This window comes from Oncorhynchus gorbuscha, linkage group LG13 (assembly GCF_021184085.1).
Source record: "Oncorhynchus gorbuscha isolate QuinsamMale2020 ecotype Even-year linkage group LG13, OgorEven_v1.0, whole genome shotgun sequence".
Taxonomy (NCBI): Eukaryota; Metazoa; Chordata; class Actinopteri; order Salmoniformes; family Salmonidae; genus Oncorhynchus; species Oncorhynchus gorbuscha.
The window spans coordinates 59853670-59876975 of NC_060185.1; the positions used below are offsets into that span (position 1 = coordinate 59853670).

The 23306-nt window shown below is 44.4% G+C and overlaps 1 protein-coding gene across 1 annotated transcript in view; it reads left to right on the top strand.

Annotated features, from left to right (window-relative positions):
- LOC123993224 (peroxisome proliferator-activated receptor gamma coactivator 1-alpha-like) overlaps positions 1-21430 on the top strand; it is a 65047-nt gene extending 43617 nt beyond the window's left edge. The window contains exons 4-12 of the mRNA XM_046295131.1: positions 8273-8404; positions 12386-13352; positions 13594-13639; positions 14130-14194; positions 14897-15434; positions 15548-15623; positions 15734-15852; positions 16006-16139; positions 17008-21430. Of these exons, the coding sequence (XP_046151087.1) occupies positions 8273-8404; positions 12386-13352; positions 13594-13639; positions 14130-14194; positions 14897-15434; positions 15548-15623; positions 15734-15852; positions 16006-16139; positions 17008-17099 (2169 nt within the window). The 3' untranslated portion in view covers positions 17100-21430. The remainder of the gene's footprint in view (positions 1-8272; positions 8405-12385; positions 13353-13593; positions 13640-14129; positions 14195-14896; positions 15435-15547; positions 15624-15733; positions 15853-16005; positions 16140-17007) is intronic.
- The last annotated feature ends 1876 nt before the right edge of the window (positions 21431-23306 follow it).

Here is a 23306-nt window from a genome sequence, read left to right on the forward strand (position 1 = left end):
TATACCGGTGTAAATTTGCTGTCCCCTCAAAATAACTCAACACACAGCCATTAATGTCTAAACCGCTGGAAACAAAAGTGAATACACCCCTAGGTGAAAATGTCCAAATTGGGCCCAAAGTGTCAATATTTTGTGTGGCCACTGTCATTTTCCAGCACTGCCTTAACCCTCTTGGGCATGGAGTTCACCAGAGCTTCACAGGTTGCCACTGGAGTCCTCTTCCACTCCTCCATGACGACATCACGGAGCTGGTGGATGTTAGAGACGTTGCACTCCTCCACCTTCCATTTGAGGATGCCCCACAGATGCTCAATAGGGTTTAGGTCCGGAGACATGCTTGGCCAGTCCATCACCTTTACCCTCAGCTTCTTTAGCAAGGCAGTGGTTGTCTTGGAGGCGTGCTTGGGGTCGCTATCATGTTGGAATACTGCCCTGCGGCCCAGTCTCCGAAGGGAGGGGATCATGCTCTGCTTTAGCATGTCACAGTACATGTTGGCATTCATGGTTCCCTCAATGAACTGTAGATCCCCAGTGCCGGCAGCACTCATGCAGCCCCGGACCATGACACGCCCACCACCATGCTTGACTGAGGCTAGACACACTTGACTTTGTACTCCTCACCTGGTTGCCGCCACACACGCTTGACACCATCTGAACCACATAAGTTTATCTTGGTCTCATCAGACCACAGGACATGGTTCCAGTAATCCATGTCCTTAGTCTGCTTGTCTTCTGCAAACTGTTTGCTGGCTTTCTTGTGTATCATCTTTAGAAGAGGCTTCCTTCTGGGACGACAGCCATGCAGACCAATTTGATGCAGTGTACAGCGTATGGTCTGAGCACTGACAGGCTGACCCCCCACCCCTGCAACCTCTGCAGCAATGCTGGCAGCACTCATACGTCTATTTCCCAAAGACAACCTCTGGATATGATGCTGAGCACGTGCACTCAACTTCTTTGGTCGACCATGGCGAGGCCTGTCCTGAGTGGAACCTGTCCAGTTAAACCTCTGTATGGTCTTGGCCACCGTGCTGCAGCTCAGTTTCAGGGTCTTAGCAATCTTCTTATAGCCCAGGCCATCTTTATGTAGAGCAACAATTCTTTTTTTCAGATCCTCAGAGAGGTCTTTCCCATAAGGTGCCATGTTGAACTTCCAGTGACCAGTCAGTATGAGGGAGTGTGAGAGCGATGACACCAAATTTAACACACCTGCTCCCCATTCACATCTGAGACCTTGTAATACTAACGAGTCACATGACACTGGGGAGGGAATATGGGTTAATTGGGCCCAATTTGGACATTTTCACTTTGGGGTGTACTCACTTTTGTTGCCAGCTGTTTAGACATGAATGTCTGTATTTTGAGGGGACAGCAAATTTACACTGTTATACAAGCTATACACTCACTACTTTACATTGTAGCAAAGAGTCATTTCTTCAGTGTTGTCACATGAAAAGATGTATGCAAATATTTACAAAAATGTGAGGGGTGTACTCACTTTTGTGAAATACTGTATATACACTGCTCAAAAAAATAAAGGGAACACTTAAACAACACAATGTAACTCCCTGTGAAATCAAACTCTCCACTTAGGAAGCAACACTGATTGACAATACATTTCACATGCTGTTGTGCAAATGGAATAGACAACAGGTGGAAATTATAGGCAATTAGCAAGACACCCCCAATAAAGGAGTGGTTCTGCAGGTGGTAACCACAGACTACTTCTCAGATCCTATGCTTCCTGGCTGATGTTTTGGTCACTTTTGAATGCTGGCGGTGCTTTCACTCTAGTGGTAGCATGAGACGGAGTCTACAACCCACACAAGTGGCTCAGGTAGTGCAGCTTATCCAGGATGGCACATCAATGTGAGCTGTGGCAAGAAGGTTTGTTGTGTCTGTCAGCGTAGTGTCCAGAGCATGGAGGCGCTACCAGGAGACAGGCCAGTACATCAGGAGAAGTGGAGGAGGCCGTAGGAGGGCAACAACCCAGCAGCAGGACCGCTACCTTTGCCTTTGTGCAAGGAGGTGCAGGAGGAGCACTGCCAGAGCCCTGCAAAATGACCTCCAGCAGGCCACAAATGTGCATGTGTCTGCTCAAACGGTCAGAAACAGACTCCATGAGGGTGGTATGAGGGCCCGACATCCACAGGTGGGGGTTGTGCTTACAGCCCAACACCGTGCAGGACGTTTGGCATTTGGCAGAGAACACCAAGATTGGCAAATTCACCACTGGCGCCCTGTGCTCTTCACAGATGAAAGCAGGTTCACACTGAGCACATGTGACAGAGTCTGGAGACGCCGTGGAGAACGTTCTGCTGCCTGCAACATCCTCCAGCATGACCGGTTTGGCGGTGGGTCAGTCATGGTGTGGGGTGGCATTTCTTTGGGGGGCCTCCATGTGCTCGCCAGAGGTAGCCTGACTGCCATTAGGTACCGAGATGAGATCCTCAGACCCCTTGTGAGACCATATTCTGGTGCGGTTGGCCCTGGGTTCCTCCTAATGCAAGACAATGCTAGACCTCATGTGGCTGGAGTGTGTCAGCAGTTCCTGCAAGAGGAAGGCATTGATGCTATGGACTGGCCTGCCAATTCCCCAGACCTGAATCCAATTGAGCACATCTGGGACATCATGTCTCGCTCCATCCACCAACGCCACGCTGCACCACAGACTGTCCAGAAGTTGGAGGATGATTTAGTCCAGGTCTGGGAGGAGATCCCTCAGGAGACCATCCGCCACCTCATCAGGAGCATGCCCAGGCATTGTAGGGAGGTCATACAGGCACGTGGAGGCCACACACACTACTGAGCCTCATTTTGACTTGTTTTAAGGACATTACATCAAAGTTGGATCAGCCTGTAGTGTGATTTTCCACTTTAATTTTGAGTGTGACTCCAAATCCATTTACATTTAAATTTAAGTCATTTAGCAGATGCTCTTATCCATAGCGACTTACAAATTGGTGCGTTCACCTTATGACATCCAGTGGAGTAGCCACTTTACAATAGTGCATCTAAATCTTTTAAGGGGGGGTGAGAAGGATTACTTTATCCTATCCTTGGTATTCCTTAAAGAGGTGGGGTTTCAGGTGTCTCCGGAAGGTGGTGATTGACTCCGCTGTCCTGGCGTCGTGAGGGAGTTTGTTCCACCATTGGGGGGGCCAGAGCAGCGAACAGTTTTGACTGGGCTGAGCGGGAACTGTACTTCCTCAGTGGTAGGGAGGCGAGCAGGCCAGAGGTGGATGAACGCAGTGCCCTTGTTTGGGTGTAGGGCCTGATCAGAGCCTGGAGGTACTGAGGTGCCGTTCCCCTCACAGCTCCGTAGGCAAGCACCATGGTCTTGTAGCGGATGCGAGCTTCAACTGGAAGCCAGTGGAGAGAGCGGAGGAGCGGGGTGACGTGAGAGAACTTGGGAAGGTTGAACACCAGACGGGCTGCGGCGTTCTGGATGAGTTGTAGGGGTTTAATGGCACAGGCAGGGAGCCCAGCCAACAGCGAGTTGCAGTAATCCAGACGGGAGATGACGAGTGCCTGGATTAGGACCTGTGCCGCTTCCTGTGTGAGGCAGGGTCGTACTCTGCGGATGTTGTAGAGCACGAACCTACAGGAACGGGCCACCGCCTTGATGTTAGTTGAGAACGACAGGGTGTTGTCCAGGATCACGCCAAGGTTCTTAGCGCTCTGGGAGGAGGACACAATGGAGTTGTCAACCGTGATGGCGAGATCATGGAACGGGCAGTCCTTCCCCGGGAGGAAGAGCAGCTCCGTCTTGCCGAGGTTCAGCTTGAGGTGGTGATCCGTCATCCACACTGATATGTCTGCCAGACATGCAGAGATGCGATTCGCCACCTGGTCATCAGAAGGGGGAAAGGAGAAGAGGTGTCGTCTGCATAGCAATGATAGGAGAGACCATGTGAGGTTATGACAGAGCCAAGTGACTTGGTGTATAGCGAGAATAGGAGAGGGCCTAGAACAGAGCCCTGGGGGACACCAGTGGTGAGAGCGCGTGGTGAGGAGACAGATTCTCGCCACGCCACCTGGTAGGAGCGACCTGTCAGGTAGGACGCAATCCAAGCGTGGGCCGCGCCGGAGATGCCCAACTCGGAGAGGGTGGAGAGGAGGATCTGATGGTTCACAGTATCGACGGCAGCCGATAGGTCTAGAAGGTTGAGAGCAGAGGAGAGAGAGTTAGCTTTAGCAGTGCGGAGCGCCTCCGTGATACAGAGAAGAGCAGTCTCAGTTGAATGACTAGTCTTGAAACCTGACTGATTTGGATCAAGAAGGTCATTCTGAGAGAGATAGCGGGAGAGCTGGCCAAGGACGGCACGTTCAAGAGTTTTGGATCCAGACCTCCATGGGTTGATAAATTTGATTTCCATTGATAATTTTTGTGTGATTTTGTTGTCAGCACATTCAACTATGTAAAGAAAAAAGTATTTAATAAGAATATTTCATTCATTCAGATCTAGGATGTGTTATTTTAGTGTTCCCTTTGTTTTTTTGAGCTGTGTATGTATGTATGTATGTATGTATGTATGTATGTATGTATGTATGTATGTATGTATGTATGTATGTATGTATGTATGTATGTATGTATGTATGTATGTATGTATATATATATATATATATATATATATATATATTAGGTATACAGTGCCTTGCGAAAGTATTCGGCCCCCTTGAACTTTGCGACCTTTTGCCACATTTCAGGCTTCAAACATAAAGATATAAAACTGTATTTATTTGTGAAGAATCAACAACAAGTGGGACAAAATCATGAAGTGGAACGACATTTATTGGATATTTCAAATTTTTTTAACAAATCAAAAACTGAAAAATTGGGCGTGCAAAATTATTCAGCCCCTTTACTTTCAGTGCAGCAAACTCTCTCCAGAAGTTCAGTGAGGATCTTTGAATGATCCAATGTTGACCTAAATGACTAATGATGATAAATACAATCCACCTGTGTGTAATCAAGTCTCCGTATAATTGCACCTGCACTGTGATAGTCTCAGAGGTACGTTAAAAGCGCAGAGAGCATCATGAAGAACAAGGATCACACCAGGCAGGTCCGAGATACTGTTGTGAAGAAGTTTAAAGCCAGATTTGGATACAAAAAGATTTCCCAAGCTTTAAACATCCCAAGGAGCACTGTGCAAGCGATAATATTGAAATGGAAGGAGTATCAGACCACTGCAAATCTACCAAGACCTGGCCATCCCTCTAAACTTTCAGCTCATACAAGGAGAAGACTGATCAGAGATGCAGCCAAGAGGCCCATGATCACTCTGGATGAACTGCAGAGATCTACAGCTGAGGTGGGAGACTCTGTCCATAGGACAACAATCAGTCATATATTGCACAAATCTGGCCAATATGGAAGAGTGGCAAGAAGAAAGCCATTTCTTAAAGATATCCATCCACCTGGGAGATACACCAAACATGTGGAAGAAGGTGCTCTGGTCAGATGAAACCAAAATGGAACTTTTTGGCAACAATGCAAAACGTTATGTTTGGCGTAAAAGCAACACAGCTCATCACCCTGAACACACCATCCCCACTGTCAAACATGGTGGTGGCAGCATCATGGTTTGGGCCTGCTTTTCTTCAGCAGGGACAGGGAAGATGGTTAAAATTGATGGGAAGATGGATGGAGCCAAATACAGGACCATTCTGGAAGAAAAGCTGATGGAGTCTGCAAAAGACCTGAGACTGGGATGGAGATTTGTCTTCCAACAAGACAATGATCCAAAACGTAAAGCAAAATCTACAATGGAATGGTTCAAAAATAAACATATCCAGGTGTTAGAATGGCCAAGTCAAAGTCCAGACCTGAATCCAATCGAGAATCTGTGGAAAGAACTGAAAACTGCTGTTCACAAATGCTCTCCATCCAACCTCACTGAGCTCGAGCTGTTTTGCAAGGAGGAATGGGAAAAAAATTCAGTCTCTCGATACCCCAAGCGACTTACAGCTGTAATCGCAGCAAAAGGTGGCGCTACAAAGTATTAACTTAAGGGGGCTGAATAATTTTGCATGCCCAATTTTTCAGTTTTTGATTTGTTAAAAAAGTTTGAAATATCCAATAAATGTTGTTCCACTTCATGATTGTGTCCCACTTGTTGTTGATTCTTCACAAAAAAATACAGTTTTATATCTTTATGTTTGAAGCCTGAAATGTGGCAAAAGGTCGCAAAGTTCAAGGGGGCCGAATACTTTCGCAAGGCACTGTATATACACACACCTACTGAAGTGACATTCTTCCCAATTTGATTACATGTCCCTCACGATGTCCTTAGGTGGCTTAAGAATCTTAATAGGATTTGGCACTGATAACAGCAATAAGACAAAATTAGCAAAAAACGGTATTATGCAACTGCTGTTGTGCATGCTAAGTCACGTAGATCCTATGGGCGGAATGATGGCCAATGAGATGCCACCATTTCATTATAATGTTCATAGCTTTCTGCACTGTTTTTAGACAAAAAAGGGCCCATCCATATGGTGAAATGTGGTTTAACATGGTGACATGTACCAGTCCACCTTCCTCCCTCCCTGCCTGTCAGTCCCTTTCCATCCCAGAGACAGCCTAGAGGATTTGTTGCATGTGACCCTGGTGTTGTCATCACTGGTGTGTGAGTCGAGGAGGACTCCCTCTGCTGGCAGAAGCTGTAGTTGCAGCTGATCTGTGTGTGTGTGTGTGTGTGTGTGTGTGTGTGTGTGTGTGTGTGTGTGTGTGTGTGTGTGTGTGTGTGTGTGTGTGTGTGTGTGTGTGTGTGTGTGTGTGTGTGTGTGTGTGTGTGTGTGTGTGTGTGTGTGTGTGTGTGGTGTTTTTGCCATTGAAATCCTTGGGTGGGCCGCCTAAGTGTTTTTTCAGGCCGCCTAAGACCAAACAGTGTAAAAAATGTTTGGGGAAATGAATTCATTACCCCATATTCATCGGGATAGAAAAAGGCTTTCAGTGTAAACCTTTAAACGACTAAAAGCAGATATAAAGTATGTAGGAAAGTATGTAATGGACCTATATATTTTTACAATATAATGAGAACTAATATTCACCAAATAAAAGCGAGACAGACAGAGGGAATGGAAGATTCCAAATAATTGATTTAGCAGTATTGATTTTGTTATTATGTTTGATTAAAATAAAATAGCATTAGCCATTGCAGGAAATTTGCTTTAAAATTGCAATATTTTCTCTCATCTCCATGGCAGAATATGTAGAATAGCAGGAAATTCACTTTAAAACTAGAACCTTTTCTCTCTCTTCACTCCATGTAAAAAATGTGTAGCATCACAGGAAATTAGCTTTAAAACTGCTAAAAATGTCCCTCTGCTCCATGGAGAAATGTGTAGAATTGCAGGAAATTGGCAACAGAAAAAATCACACTTTTCTCTACACCGCCAAGATAAGGGCCTCTAAAACGTTCTCTAAAATTGCGTGTGTGCCTGAGTGTGCAAGACAGTGTGTGTGCGTGTATGAGGTTGTAAGCAGGCAGAGAACAAGGGCTGCATTGAGCAAGGCAGACCAGGAAGTGGGCCAGTAGGGTAGGGCATGGATGGGCCTGGCGTGCCAACATAATTTTGTACACAGAGATGGAAACCTTCAGCGCCCCTTCACTTCCTCAATGAAACACTGAGAGGCACCATTGAAGCCCATGCCAAGTTGGCTCATGCTGACAGGGATGGGCAACTCAATTAGCACTCTACTCATCTATTTCATCATCTGTTTCAACAAGCCTCTAAACGTGACATATAGGACCAGACACTATTTAGCTATCAGCCAAACATAACCAGCCGCATCATTCCCTCACATCTACAGTAGGCGCGCTCCGGTGCTATCCTCAGGCTTTGCCAAAACCAGTGCAGCTTAGGGGGATTGTTGTTGTAAGCAGATTTATATCATCTGATGATTTCACATGCGATGCTGCTGCCTCAAAGTGTAGTGAAGGAAATGTGAGGAAGTAAAATACCCATTTGAAATGCAATGCGACAGCCTTACCGCCCCATTGCAAAGTGCGCAGGAGAGCTATAGAATCGCATTTCCGTTTGATCTTACATTCACACAGCTTCCTCCTGCCAGCTTCGGTTTGAGTGCTATATTGTTCAAACGCTGGATGAAAGGAGAATAAAGAGGGGGAAATAGATTTGCGCGTGGATGAGTCATGTCAAGAGTGATAATACACGTGGATGCTACTGTATGTTCTGCTGACTGATTGATTTATTGTCAGACATGTACATTACAGTTGTCCCAACCCATGTCCCCCTACAGCTGAAAAAGCTCCTGCTGTCCCCCCCTAACGTGCCCACGGGCCTGGAATCACACAAAGAGGGCAGCAGCAACAGCGGGCATCGCCATTGCAGCAGGAGCCTGCATCTGAAACCTGTCAGGCCTTTGGTTAAGGTGAGTGAGTTGGAGCTCTGTGTGTGGTGTTCTAGAATAGAGCTGTCTAGCAGCTCAGAATAGAGCAGGGAAGGCAACACAAGAGACTTAAAGAGAGGCAGAGCGGATACATAGGCTCCACGACAGGAAAGGTTTTCTATAGCTCTGATCCTTAGTCCTTTTCTAGTTCATTCACTGCTCTTGACACCGGATCCAGGATATGGGTTGAATAGGGGACCTAATCACCAAGGTAATGCTTAGATTATAGTGTTTTCAGAGACTAAAACATACAACAAGCTCTACGGAGAATAAACCTTACTGTCTGTCTCTCCGACATTTGGAACATTGTTTCAATATTGAAATTCCATCTCAAACTGTCAAATCCCATAGTAATGAATGTGTAGGGAGTCGGGATGAGAGAGAGGCAGGCAGCGTTTCTCAACTAGTCGAAATCATGAATCAGCTAGCATCATTTTAATGGATATATATATATATATTTATATATATATATATATATACATATATATATATATACAAAGAAATGTCAATTGAAAAAAGGTTAAACGAAACTAAGTGCAGCTAGTTTGCTGTCTTTCCAGCTTCTGTTTGAAGTTATTGCGTTAGCTGTGTTGTTGGCTAGCTCCTCTGAACAGTGTCCAAACCAGAGCTCATTTTCTATGCCATGTGAAATCGTGCCTCATTAGTTCATTGTTATGGAAGTATCCAAATAAATGTTAGTAGAAAATAGCTTAAACAAATGCAAATGCAGCTACTGTTGTTATTCTGTCTGCACTGTTTGACGTGACTGTAAATTAGCCGTAGTTGGCTAGCTAGCAAGCAAGGGTTAAGAACGTTGCATGCCAGTATGGTAATAGAAATGTAGAACTAATGACTGGGTCACGTCCATAGATATAGAACAAAAAGACTGAACGACTGGGTCGCGTCTCTGGCAACCGAACCAATAGAACGAACGATCAGCTGGCTTGGGTATCAAACCCTTCTTCTTCGATGATTTATTGGCATCCAATAAATGTTGCATTACTGCCACCTACTAGACTGGAGTAAAACGCCCTTTTACATTGCTTTAATTTTTTTTTTTACTAAACAAAACCATATAACACAACACTCACAAAAAAAAGAATACATAAATAAATCAAATAATAAAAAAGAACACCACCCTACTACACTATTTAAATCTATTTAGTCCTACCTCAGGCCATCAACCTGAAAGGATGGGACACCACCTCTTAATATACCCTGTAACTCTTCTGATGTCAAGTCTCACACACCCAATTGCCTCTCTGCAGCTGCCACCACAAGCTCAATTTTGTGCGACTCATGTTCCATCCCTGCAGTACAGTTGATAACCATTGCTATAAAAACAAATTTTAAAATCCAATCTTACTGAAACATGTATCACTTGTTGGCCTATCCCTCTATACTGGTACAGATCTACTACTCTCACCACTCCTCTCAGGAACCCTCCCCTGTACTGGTACAGATCTACTACTCACACCACTCCTCTCAGGATCCCTCCCCATGTACTGGTACAGATCTACTACTCACACCACTCCTCTCAGGATCCCTCCCCCTTGACCCATCTTCCTCTACTTTCTTCACTGTCTCAGCATATAACAACTTCTGCACTACTCTATCCCTGGAACCTTAAACCTGCCTCTCTCGCACGGGACATTTCTGATCCCCAGCCCCATGAGCACCCCTACAATTAACACATACCACAACTTTCCCCAATGCTATGCATTCCTTTGTTTCATTCCCTTCTGCATACTTCTCACACCTAGGAACCTCCCTCCTACACACTGCTGCCACATGCCCATAAGCTTGACACCTGTAACAACGTAATGTATTCTGTGCAAAAGCTTAAACAATATAGCTTATATATCCTAACATCACTTTGTGGGGCAAAACCTCAACATCAAAACTCAAAAGAACAGACATGGATTCTTCTGTTTCACCACTCACGCCACCCTGTCTGCGTTGCACCAAACGACGAGCATCACAAACACTGGGAATCTTCCCCTTCAGTTGGTCAACTTTTACATTTACTGCTACCCCAGTAATCACTCCTTTTCAATGGTGCCCCTTTGTTGAGAGCAAAATAATTCAAAATTCTTGCCCTAATTCGTTTAACATGGAGCGCCTTCTCCCTCTGACCAGCAGAAACACAAACTATTATCACAAGACCACTTCTGCTTACCCTCACCGATTCCACAGCACCCAACTCTATTTTCACCCACCCTTGAACCCACAAATGGATCAGCCAAAAGGCAAGGGTCCACTTTTTCCAGACTCCTCTTCATCCTGACCCTCGGTGCAAGCCTTGGGCTTTGAGAACTTCACCACACCTACCACCTCCGATACCTCACCCTCATTCACTTCCATTTCTCCCCGTCTTCAGCTCACTCTGCTTACACTTTCTACCATTCTTCTTTAAACAAACCATCGGGCCTTTTCCCACCATTTGTAACGCTCCCTCTTTTCCTCCCTCTCTCTCTTAAACCTCCTCTGCCTCTCCTTTTCCTTCCATTCCTCCTCCGTATTCCAAGTATACCTCTCCTTACGATAGTACTGCACTTCTCCTGACATACAGCTTGTTGTTGCCTTGTCAAGGGACGCCATTTAACCGGCTGTCACAATGTCCGTACAATCAGCACAAACCCCCCGACATGTCGGGTAACAACCCTAGATTTGTTTCGGGACTATATGTTGTGGAAGGATGAAATGGTATGAATAAATTCATCAAAATACATTTTTTTTAATGAAAATATGTACATTATTATTTAAATATGTTGGTAACCCGTTTGTATATAAGTGATAATGCCCTCGTAGCCGGTGTTTGGAGGATATACTGGCATGGTTTGCCGGCCTGAGATTTTGTGTCGGGCCTATCAACACCCGTGCCAACATATCCTCCAAACACCGGCTTCTCTGGCATTATCACATAAATGTAGACGCGCCATGTCATTCTTTCCGCAGAAGTGTTTGTTGTTTGGTTCCTTGATCTGATCTATAGGCTATATAGGCTATTCATCAAAGTAGCCTATTTTGCATTGATAACCAAATATAATCTCAGCGACTGCTTAAACAGTAAACCAAACAACAAGAATCCACTCAAAAAGTTATTTGGTTTATAAATAATAATTCCAGGCTATTGTGAAATGGTGGAACCTGCTATAGACAACCAGCTAGCCATGTGCTTTTTAGTCCTATTTTTAGCTGATTTCAGAATCAATACACAAACAAGCATATCAAATTGGGATAATGATTTATGCTACTCCGGGAAGTATACAAATATTTGCCAGGGCATATTTAAAAAAAAAAAAAAAGATCTGATTATTTCACATGGAGATGTGGAAAGCTAAAAACGCTAAAAGCTAGGCTGTCAGCTAGCTACTACTAACAAATTGAAATTAGCAAAGTTTTTTATTTTTATATCTCCCTCTTGTGACTGGGACTGGTGTGGAGATCATGTTACCATAAGGTGTCCGTTGCTCCAAAAATCATTCTCCACCCACGCGCATGCACGTAGATCAATGGCGTGAGGCTATTTTCTCATTTATCACCCCTGTCCTGCCCCGGCTTTTCCTTTACGGTGGTGGTGGCCGAGGCATGTGACATCTGTGGCATTAGAGTGAGTGGTGCTGAGGCTTTGGAGTGACAGATGGATGTGGTCTCGACCAGGAGAAAGGGCAGCTCTGGCAATGAGCTGGTGGTTACATAGATTCTAGGATGCACTCTCTCTCTCTCGCTCTCTCTCTCTCATGATACTGGGAACGTTGGTATGATTATGAAGGAATGTTTTATAACTTTGAATCTTTGTGGCTCTCTGTGCTGGTTTTGGTTACTCATACGTTGAAATTGTTCCCTCGGCACTGTATGTTCTCATGGCCTAGACAATCCTTAACATTTTGGGCCATACAGTGCACAGAGGCTCACCAAGGTAATTTTATAGGTAGTAACTCTAACTCTTTCTTTCTGTAGCGTGAAAGCACTCAGGAGCGTAAGCCCCGAGCGGTGCGACCAGCAGGACGTCTGTGCACAGAGCTCCACCGGCACCTGACCTCTGCACAGGAGGCGGAAGACACTCCTTCAGCCGACACAGAGGATGAGGAGGACGAGGAGGAAGATGATGACGATGAGGACAGTGAGTCCGAGGAGGAAGAAGAGGGGGACGAGTCCTCGGGCAGTGAGAGTGAACGCTCCACTCCCCTTGAGCCCACCAAGCCCCAGTTCTCCTCGGAGAAAGAACTCAAATCTGTGGTGGAGCTCATCAAGTATATGCACACATACTGCCTGCCCATGCGCAAGCAGGCTGGCTGGGAGCGCAAGGAGCGTGAATGCCCAGGCCAGGTACGCAGGGCCAGGCCCGAGTGCCCCACGACCCTGATCCACCCGAACTGTCACAAGGCTGCCCCCCAGGCCCAGAGCTGCGCCCCTCGGCCGCGCCTCGCCTTTACCCGCAGACGGGAGGTCAAAGCCAACTCTCTGCTGCGCGAACTGCTCAAAGCGGTCAACTCCTTTGACGTGAGCAAGCCTTACAGACTCCACAGCCCCCCCTACACCCATAACAGAGATGCTATCACCAAGCCAGCGCATGACAGAAAGACTGAGACCCCTAGCCCGACTGCCAGCTCAACCAAACCAGAGTTTATGAAAGAGCGCGGCCTAGAGGTCCCTCTGAGCCCTGACCTGGAGGACGCCTCTTTCTCAGTCCGCCGCTCCCGCAGGCTCGCCTCTTTCCCCAGCCGTTTCGCCAAGAAGGTGCGTGCAGGCCGGGTGAGGGAGGAGCCTGCGTCCGGGGAGCGGCGCCCTGACGAGGAGGACAAGGCGGTCAAACACCCCCCGGGAGACGACCCGGAGAAAGACTCCGCCGCCAATAACAACAGTACTTCCCAAACCACGGCAGACGCAGACGCAGCCGAACCCGATAACCTCTGCTGTCAAAACGGTAAGGCAAGATGGCGACGATGTCAGAAGCCCCAAGCTCTCAAAGCCTGTCCCGATTTTTCAGTCCACATGGCTCCATCATGCAGCATCTTTCTTCAATTTGATGTGAATGAATAACACAAGTGCCACTGTTAAACGGCTGGTAAAATGTTGTTTTTATACCCGCTGACTCTACTGTTGTGTTCTCTGACCATGTATGTAATCATTGGTACCAATGGCTCTTTCTGTCATTCTGATTGCAGAGAAACGCGCCTGCCTCTGTCTGCCGCTGACTCCCAAATCTACTGGGTTTGTTTTCCGTACTATAGTCCTATACACTACAATACATATACTGCTTGCCCATAGCCCCACTGGACTCACAAAGCTATTTTAATGTACACTTCTGGAAGTCTTCCGTGCGTGAAATGACTGTGCTGTTCTCTGGCCCCCTAGATAGTTGTTTTTTTTCAGCTTTGTGGACTCTGTAATATCCCCAAAGCACTCCACACAAGCCTTTCATGGTAACACAGATCCAAAAATAGACCTCAATAGGAGAAGGAGCTTGTACTGTAATACCAATCATAGACGGCTATAAAGGAAAGCTATTCTCATGTAGTTCACGTTCACAATGATAATGTAATACAATCTCCAACAAAAGAAAATAAATCCTATTTAAAAAAAAGTCAAATCAGAGCACCGAGCAGTACATCCTTTTGTCGCCCCACTACCCGTACCCCCTTCCCCTGGCCCTGATGATGACTCTGCAATCTGTCTCTCTCTCTCTTTTCCCCATGATCAGAGACACACAGTATGCCAACAGGCCCTTTGAGCAGACTCTCAGCGTGGACCTGTGTGGCACAGCAGGTAATGTTGGGGCTTTGAGTTGGTGTTGATCACCTTGACGTCTTTTACGCCTTGGCTTGACGAGACAACATTTTGGAGCTATACCCTTGTCTGTCAAAAGTAGCTTGTCTAGAGGGAAGTAAAGTCTAGCAAATATACTATGTTGTAGACTGGTTTATCTCTTTGAGATATACTATTGCTAACACAGCTCGGTAGCAAAGCAGTAGAGGAGAGGGGGAATGCATTTGTATCGTGTTGTGAAGAGCATGACTGGAATCTAATGACGTGATCTGTCTCCTGGGTAAATGTCATCTTGACATGGCTAATTTGGTTGCATAGCTACTTGGGAAGCGGAGAAGACAAATATAACAATGCTTTACAGTGTCTGCCGCTGATATCTTCCTCAAAAGCCGTAATGTTAACAACTGAAAGTCAAATACGCACTTCGGTCAAAATGAATATGCGATCGTGTGCTCGCCTTGTGCCGTACCAAGGTGCTGTGTTACTGTAATGTTACAAAATAACAGCCTCAGAGCAATTTGTTGAATTGGGAAAGCCATTGAAAGACCGATAGAAGTGAACAGAGTAACAGACAGTACACCCAGTAACAGTTAAACATGAGCAGTGTTTTAAAACGTGACGTTTCTCTGATGTTAACCCGACGGAGCTGTTTGACACCACTGTGAGGTACATGTGACTTAATAGAGTGGCGTGTGTTTTCAGGCCTCACCCCTCCCACCACCCCCCCTCACAAGCAAGTGGAGGACGAGCTGTTCAAGCCAGAGGGGAAAGGAGAATCCACACCGAAGGGCTCGTGGCTGACCCGGGCCCACTCCCGCAAGCTCCCCGAGCAGACTGAACTCTACGCCCAGCTCCGCAAGATGGGCCAGGCCATCGATGCAGAACCCAAAGTCCACAGGACGTTCGGAGACCACGACTACTGCCTGCTGAGTCTGGGAGAGAGCCGGAAGAGAACCGCCGCCATGCTGGCCCACTCGCTGTTCGGACGCTCCTCTCCGGATGGGGACAGGGCTGAGCGCAGGGTCCAAGGGGACAAGAGGCTGGAACAGCAGCGTGAAGACAGGCTCTTTTCCAAGGTGCCAGAGTACCTGAGTAACGGTAACAGGGCTGACAGAAAGGGGGACGCTTTATCCCCCCACAACTCAGATGAAGAGGGGGAACGCTCCTCCCGTTCACCCTCCCCCATTCTCCACTCCAGCTGCTGCCAGCCCCACTCGCCTAGCAGCAAGCCCGACTTCAGGTGAGAATATAAACCACTGTCACATGCCAATGTCTTCTCTCATTGGCATGCGACTCAGGTTCTTCCATTAGCTCCCGTCTTATTCTGTCTCTGCTTTGTGTCTCTCTCCTCAGCTGTGAGAACTCTGAGACGTGCCACGGAGACAAGCAGAGAAACAAAATCTCCAAGTCTGTGCTTCAAATTGACGAGGTAAACACCAGTTCTGCTATTATGAGTTTTTCCAGTGTGTGTGAAGTCGGCATCATTTGCCACTGCGGCAAGTGTCTTGTTCTGACGGTTGCCATTGTGTCGTTGCCTAGGACAACTGCCAAGTGTTCTACATACACAACCTGCCAAGCAGCGTCACACAAACGATGCTGCGCAAACGCTTCGAGGCCTTTGGAGACCCGGAGGACTGCAAAGTCATCACCAAACACGAGTAGGTCCTTTTTTTATCAGCCTGCCTGGCCTGTCTGTGACCTTCCAGAGTACGGAATGCAGTGAAGGTGTGGGCCACGTGCCGAAACTCTCTGTCTTTTTTTGTGTGTGTTGATGTGTGTGTTTGCGTGCGCTTGTGTGTGTGTGCGCATAGGGAACGCTGTGGAGTCATCAAGTTCCGTCCGGCACCCAGCGGGCAGCAGATCCAGAGGCACAGACGAGAGCCACTTTTCCAGAACGGAGGGGGTGGCATGCACAGGCTCAGCAGGAAGAGATATATAGATCTGGGTAAACAGAGATACAGTCAGAGTATAGTCAAACCATGAATGTAGAAAGTCGTTGAAAGGTGCTACTCATTGGATTTCTTCAAATATTTACCTTGTAATTTCAGAAAATGTCCATGATATATCTGCCGCTAATAGTGGAATGATAGGGTTTCACGGTATTACCCACCAGTGTTGTGATTGGCTGTGGTATTTTCAAATGGATTTCTCCCGCCCAGTGGCAACTGTTGTCAAACTGGGAAAGCTGTTCTGTCTTTGTGGCTGTGTTATCTTGTGGAAATGGCTCATGTTTGCTAAAATTCTACAATGTTCGCTCAGTTTCAGTTTATGTGAGAAAACATGTCGTGAATAGTGTGGGGAATCATTGTACCATCTCAATCGCTGTGAAATATATTTAGTATATTTCACAATATAAATATATTTAGTATATTTCACAGCAATTTAGATGGTACAATGATTCCCTACAGTATCCGACGCTTGTTTTCTCACATAAAAAGTAATGCTGTGAAACTATCATTTCATTATTAGTGGTAGATATATTATGGGCATCTTTCTGTAATTACAATGCATCCTTTATTTAACTAGGCAAGTCAGTTAAGAACACATTCTTATTTACAATGACGCCTTACCGGGGAACAGTGGGTTAACTGCCTTGTTCAGAGGCAACAGATTTTTACCTTGTCAGCTCGGGGATTCGATCCAGCAACATTTTGGTTACTGGCCCAGCGCTCTAACCTGTAGGCTACCTGCCCCAAAGGAGTATGATCTGTTGGATGGCGGCAACGCTGAGATATTGTACAAGTTGTATCTCCATGTAATGTTGACGGCTATGATGACACTGTTCTAACTAAGCTGTGTGTTTCCCTCTCCAGACGAAGCTGGACCAGGGCCGGTGAAGAGCAAGTATGACGCCCTGGACTTTGACACCCTGCTGAAGGAGGCCCAGAAGAGCCTGCATCGCTGACGGTGCCTCGGCTGGGCCTCGCCTTAGAACCCTCATACCAACCCCAGACTCGGCTCAGTACCTCAACCAAGGCACCTCGTCATGTTTACATTTTTAACATTGGAATAAGAAACGGGCCTTGTCTCTTTCAGCTGAGGATACTACAGAGGAAGCTAGCGGGGGTTGGAGGGATGGAGGAGAGAAAAAAAGCAACGAAAACAACATATAATGTATCTGAACACAAAAAGCTGCTTCCTGTCTGTGTTCATGACTTTGTTGTGACTCGTCGTGGTCCCGTTGAGAGCCGATGGGCGTGTGGGCGGGCGAGACCTCTGTAGCAAACCTTGCTCCCTCTGTTGGTCGTTGTGGTGTGTGTGTCTGCGTGTGTGTGTCGTTTTTTTGTACCCCCTTGGTCACTACTGGTGGAACTGCAAGCTGTATTCGCCATTACGTTCGTACGGTATATAACAAAACCTGCTTAATATTAGCAAAATTGTGGATGTTCAAACTGTGTGTGTTATGACATAAAATACAAAAACAAAAAAATCCTTCGAACAGCTTAGAGTTTACAAATCGAAAATGAAAAGAGAAAAAAAATCTTGTTTTTTGTCATTTTAGTGCTTCCTTGATTTAATCTATGCACTCTAACGAGGTAATCATGTTTCCTCACTTGACTTTTCTCCTACTCTGCCACTCAACACTGCTATGCTGTTGGCTGCTTTACTCTATAGGTTACCTACCCACTGCTGCTAAGCTCGCCACTCTCACAACATGGTTACGCTGATCTAGGATGGCAGTCACTTCCTATCCTACCAATTCCACATAAATGGGGCTATGACAACTAACACTATTATGTCATGAAGTTAACTTCGAGGCATATTTACCATATGAAAACTCACACACTCTCCAGAGCAGAATCACAGTCTATCCCAGCCAATTCTCTGCGCTGTTTGTACTATCTGAACATGTCTGATCTCAATCAGTAAGCGCAACCCAGCCAAGGACAGAGCAGAGTCAGACATTTACTCCAGGTTCTAGAATATAACGTATACTATAGTAATGGAATGTACACTTCACTGATCTGAATGTAGAGCCCTTACCCGAATCCAAGTCTCTGGAGTTGTGCTCCTTTAATAGAGCTCCATTGCAGCCTGTCTCTTTGTGATGCACCCAGCAGCATAGCTGAGGGAGAGAGTGTCCAAGGCTCACGGCACCATTCACACCAGAGAGAGGGATGGTAAATCAAAAGTCTGTTGAACTCTGTTGAATTTTCCCAGAGATCTGGATGGTACCACATCAGACAAGCGTCTCCACCTCATTTAGATCCTTCTTCTCGGGTGCTCTCTCCCCCTTTTTACTCTGGCTCTTCCTCCTCTGAAACACTCATTTACTTCTCCCAAGCTATCCTTTCTTATTGGTGGAGGAGTTCAGCTTGCTTTTCCTACTAAAACTCCCATAACTCGCCTCGTGGCTAAAAACTCTAAAATAGTTTGCGTGTCAGTTTTTGGACCGTGTATCCAATGTGTACCTGGGTGTGTTGTCTGTCTGTCTCGTGTTCGAGTTGGCGCTGCCATCGCTGGGGATCCCAGAAGGACCCGTGGTCCTCTGGTGTGCTGGGAGACTGAAAACCAATTTTCTTCTCTCCCGCTCTCTGTCTTGTTTTCTTCAAAGACCAGGTCCCCCAGCCCCTCAATACTGTACAGCCTAGCTCTTCTGTGTGTGGGCATGGGGCCTCGTGCTGCCCCAGCCTTGGCAAACCTCCTTCCTTTTTTTCTAACAGATTATCCCTGTCTCTCTCTCTCCCTCTTCCCCATTTATCTAATCTTCTCCATTTATCTAATCTTCTCTGTAACACACATGAAATTGAATGTTTACATCACTGAATTCTCGTTCGACTTTATTAGAGCGCACACTAAGTACAAAGACGCCTTATTCAGTGTTAGAGTATCCTATCAGGATGTGCCTTCGTGGCTTACCCTAGTAGGTTTACTAAAGGAAAAAAAAGGACAAATATTTAGTGCTATACATACTGATAAAAAATCAAACAAAAAAAACTTGCTAATCAAAAGAGGAAAAGCTGAATGACTATTTGTGCTTAGTATGTATACTACTAAAAAGTGAGAGAATGTGCTGGTTTACATTTAAAAAAAATATATATAATGTGTATATAGCACTATACGTAGTGTAAACATGAAATGTATCGTTGTGTCTATACAGCGATTTGTAGATGTGCGTTATAAAGGTGGTGGGACACCATTGCAAATCAGACTGGCAAGGATAAACTGTTTAAAGATGCAAGGTTGAACAATACAGGGAGTAACTGAACTGAAGGGAATTTATTTTAAAATGACTTGACACAAGTCAAACACTGTTGTATAAAGTATCCCTTTAGATATGCTATAGAAAGTTGAATTTCTTTTTAAATGATTTCAATATTTTTGACGATTTTTTTTTTCTTTTTTTACGCAATTGAGATGCAATACATATATCTATGAGACAGCCTTTCTCAAAGATTGGAAGTGGTTATTTCAGTGGTTGGTTGTTAAAATAAATCCTTGAAAACTGATCCTGTACTGTACGTTGTAGAACTGCTGTTAAAAAAGAGATATATAAAATGACAAATAATAATAATGTGGTCAGTCATGCCATACATTTAAAAACAATCATGTATAACAATAATACCATTGCACATAAAGCCCCAAATAGTGAAATATCTGTTCACAACTTTCCATGAAAGGAGCTAGGCTTATTACGGACACATGTTGGTAGACGGGTTGTTAAACTTGTTGAAATTCAGTGGACACTTGTATAATGATTGGCAACTTGTGAACACGTTTGACTAAGCTTTGGAGAGATGGAAAGGAAACTGCGCTTTTTAGCCCCTGTTGACTTTTCAGACTACTTGATGCCAGTGGAGTGCTTCCATTGGTAGAGTTGAATGACAACAAAACAAATTCTCATGTGGAGAGCCTTAAAAACAATAGGGGGGAACTTAAGCTATCACTATAGCTTTTAATATTACCGTTTTATCTCCTTTCAAATCCAATGTGTTTTATTATTATTATTATTATTATTATTACAACTTTTTTCAATACAGCCATATTATAAAAGGTATATAAATATATATACATATGAATATATATTTGTGTGTTTGTGTAGATATTAAGATATTATATACTTTCTTATAGAAAACTTTGATGTTGACCATTTTCCTCGGTGTTTCAGAGCACTTCGGCACATTTCAACACCTACTGTCAATCTAGGATTTGTTAGGTTGGGAGATGATTCAAATTGAGCCCCTTCCAAAGGTAACCCTCGTCAGAACAGAATGCAATTCTTCCCATTCTTCATTTCAGAAAATGGCAAGAAATTAACTTGAGGCAAGTTGACCAAAACTATATTTGATGTTGGCTTTAAATCGAATTCGGAGAGCCTTGTCAGATTGATTTTTTAACTGTCATTATCCAACTACATAGTCCACACAAATACATATTTAAGTTTTCCGATTGTATTTCATTGGAAAATGTCTCTTTAAACTCACCATGTTAATAAACTTGCCCTATAGAAAGAAAGTGCAATACTGGTCCTTGAATCACCATTGTTCACTGTACCCTAGATGTAAAATGGCCATGTGTATCAAAGATTATTTTGTATCCCAACAGACAGAGCGCTTTCTGTCAACTCACAGAAAACATCTGATAACATAATGGTAATGTGATGTCAATGGCCACTTTGGGGGCTGCAAACTGTCACAATCTAGCTAGCTGTGAGCGGGTCTTTGGCGGAAGAAATATGGACATAAAAGGGCATACATTGTTTGTTTTTCCTGTTTAGATTTTTTAATTGCTCTTGATTTTTTTTGTTGTCTATTTACATCTAATAACTATCAAAATTCACAAAATGATTTCCTTTTTTAATGTAGTTTTGGTAAACGGTAAATACTGCTAGTAAGATTTTATATTTTTACATCTGTTGGTTTATTTTACTTTTATTATTTTTTATTTATACGCCACTTAGTTTGGATGTCTTTTAATGGTGTTTTTTTCCCTGTTTTGTGTGATTTTCAGATGTCTTCAGAATGTGGAGACAAAATGCATTTCAGTACTTTTGAATTGTTAAAATCTAGTTTCGTAGCTACATTTATCTATAGACTGAAATTATCTGCTGTTATAAATTATATTTTAATTCATGTAAATAGTTTCAAAATGAAGACTATGGCTTCATTTGAAACTGAATACATTTCTCTTCAGAGATTGTTTACATTATTAAACTGTAGAAATGTTCCTCATATACTGTAAAAAGTACATATTTTATTGATTTGCCTCCAAAAAATAAAATCCTAATGAACAACATGTGAAGGTTTGGACATTATACTATCAAGTTGGGCATTAATTGATGTGTCAATGGTTGAGACTGTACACACTCACTGGAGTAAATAGAGTAGAGTAGGTCTTGAAGTATCCCTGTGCTACTATGATTTGGTGTTACACCACAAGGACAAGACAACACACAATCGCAGTAGTTCAAATAGTTGAATTCATATCTTTACAGTCCTTGTTTATGTGTTGCATATTCAGAGCCAATACATAAAGTGCATTGACACTGATACTATGCATACTAGACCTATACTATGCATACTAGACCTATACTATGCATACTAGACCTATACTATGCATACTATACCTATACTATGCATACTAGACCTATACTATGCATACTAGACCTATACTATGCATACTAGACCTATACTATGCATACTAGACCTATACTATGCATACTAGACCTATACTATGCATACTTGACCTATACTATGCATACTTGACCTGCATCAACTAGTAATTACAATACAAGGAAGCAACAAAAGGGTATTTCTCTGGCTAAAAGGCTTACACAGCAAATCAATTCAAATGAATTTAATAAATACACATATTTAGCAGATGTTATTGTGGTTGTTGCAAAATGCTTGTGTTCCTAGCTCCAACAGTACAGTAACATCTAACAATTCACAACAATACACACCAATCTAAAGTAAAAGAATAGACTTAGGAAATATATAAATATTAGGATGAGCAATGACGGAGTAGAGCAATGCCTACCATTCCCCCTGCTTTCTACAAGGAGTAACATCTCATCTGACACAAGCATATTTGGTATGATTCTATAATTCATTATTTTGATACATTGGCTTGGGGAAGGGGAGGTGGGGTCCCTTGGAGTGTTTCTGTCAGCACTGAGCACTTATTCTTGCTAAGGGGACATATCTAGCTAGCCTTGCAGGCGGACGGACACACTGACTGATTAAGGGCGACAGGTAGCCCAGCAGTTAAGAGCGTTGGGCCAGCAACCGAAAGGTCGTTCGTTCAAATCCCAGAGCTCACTAGGTGAAAAATCTGCCAATGTGCCCTGGAGCAAGACACTTTAACCTAGTCGCTCTGGATAAGGGCGTCTGCTAAATGACTAACATGTATCTTAAGGAGCCACTGGCCAGTTTTCCGCTCTTCTTGCCTGTGGTTCACACATCAGTGTGATATTCTTTAACTGGATGTCTCATTCCTCTGCAGCCTCAGCCTCTATACGGCTACGCTGCATCGCTGAGCATCACAGCCCTATACGGGCAACCCTGACTGCAGCTCTCCCCTATTGGTGAAACACAGAGAGCGAGGCAGCAGCATCACCATCACGAGTGACGACACTACAATGCAGTGCTTAGCGAAGTGCTTGCGTGTGCTCACTACTGCGTGTCTAGCTGTGTGGTGTATAGTGGTGACGCACGGCTCTTTGCTACAGGAAAGGAAAACCCGCCTTCTGATCCCCTCTTCCAATCAGTTCTTATTCTACGCGCTCAATTAGGTTGCCACCCTCACGGGCATCGTTCTGTGTTTTGTAAGATTGTTATGCATGGCCCCAGTGGGACAGTTAACACACACACACACACACTATATCCTGAGGGAGGATGCGGCATCGCAGAGGGTATGATGCTAATGCTGTGGACTTAATTCTGCAGTGAGGGCCCAGTGCAGAGAGTTGAATTACAGGTTTATGTACATTATTAATAACCATAGGATAACCACTGTTGAAATCAAAGATATATGTCTACATATACACTGCCCAAAAAAATAAAGGGAACACTAAAATAACACATCCTAGATCTGAACGAATTAAATATTCTTATTAAATACTTTTTTCTTTACATAGTTGAATGTGCTGACAACAAAATCACACAAAAAT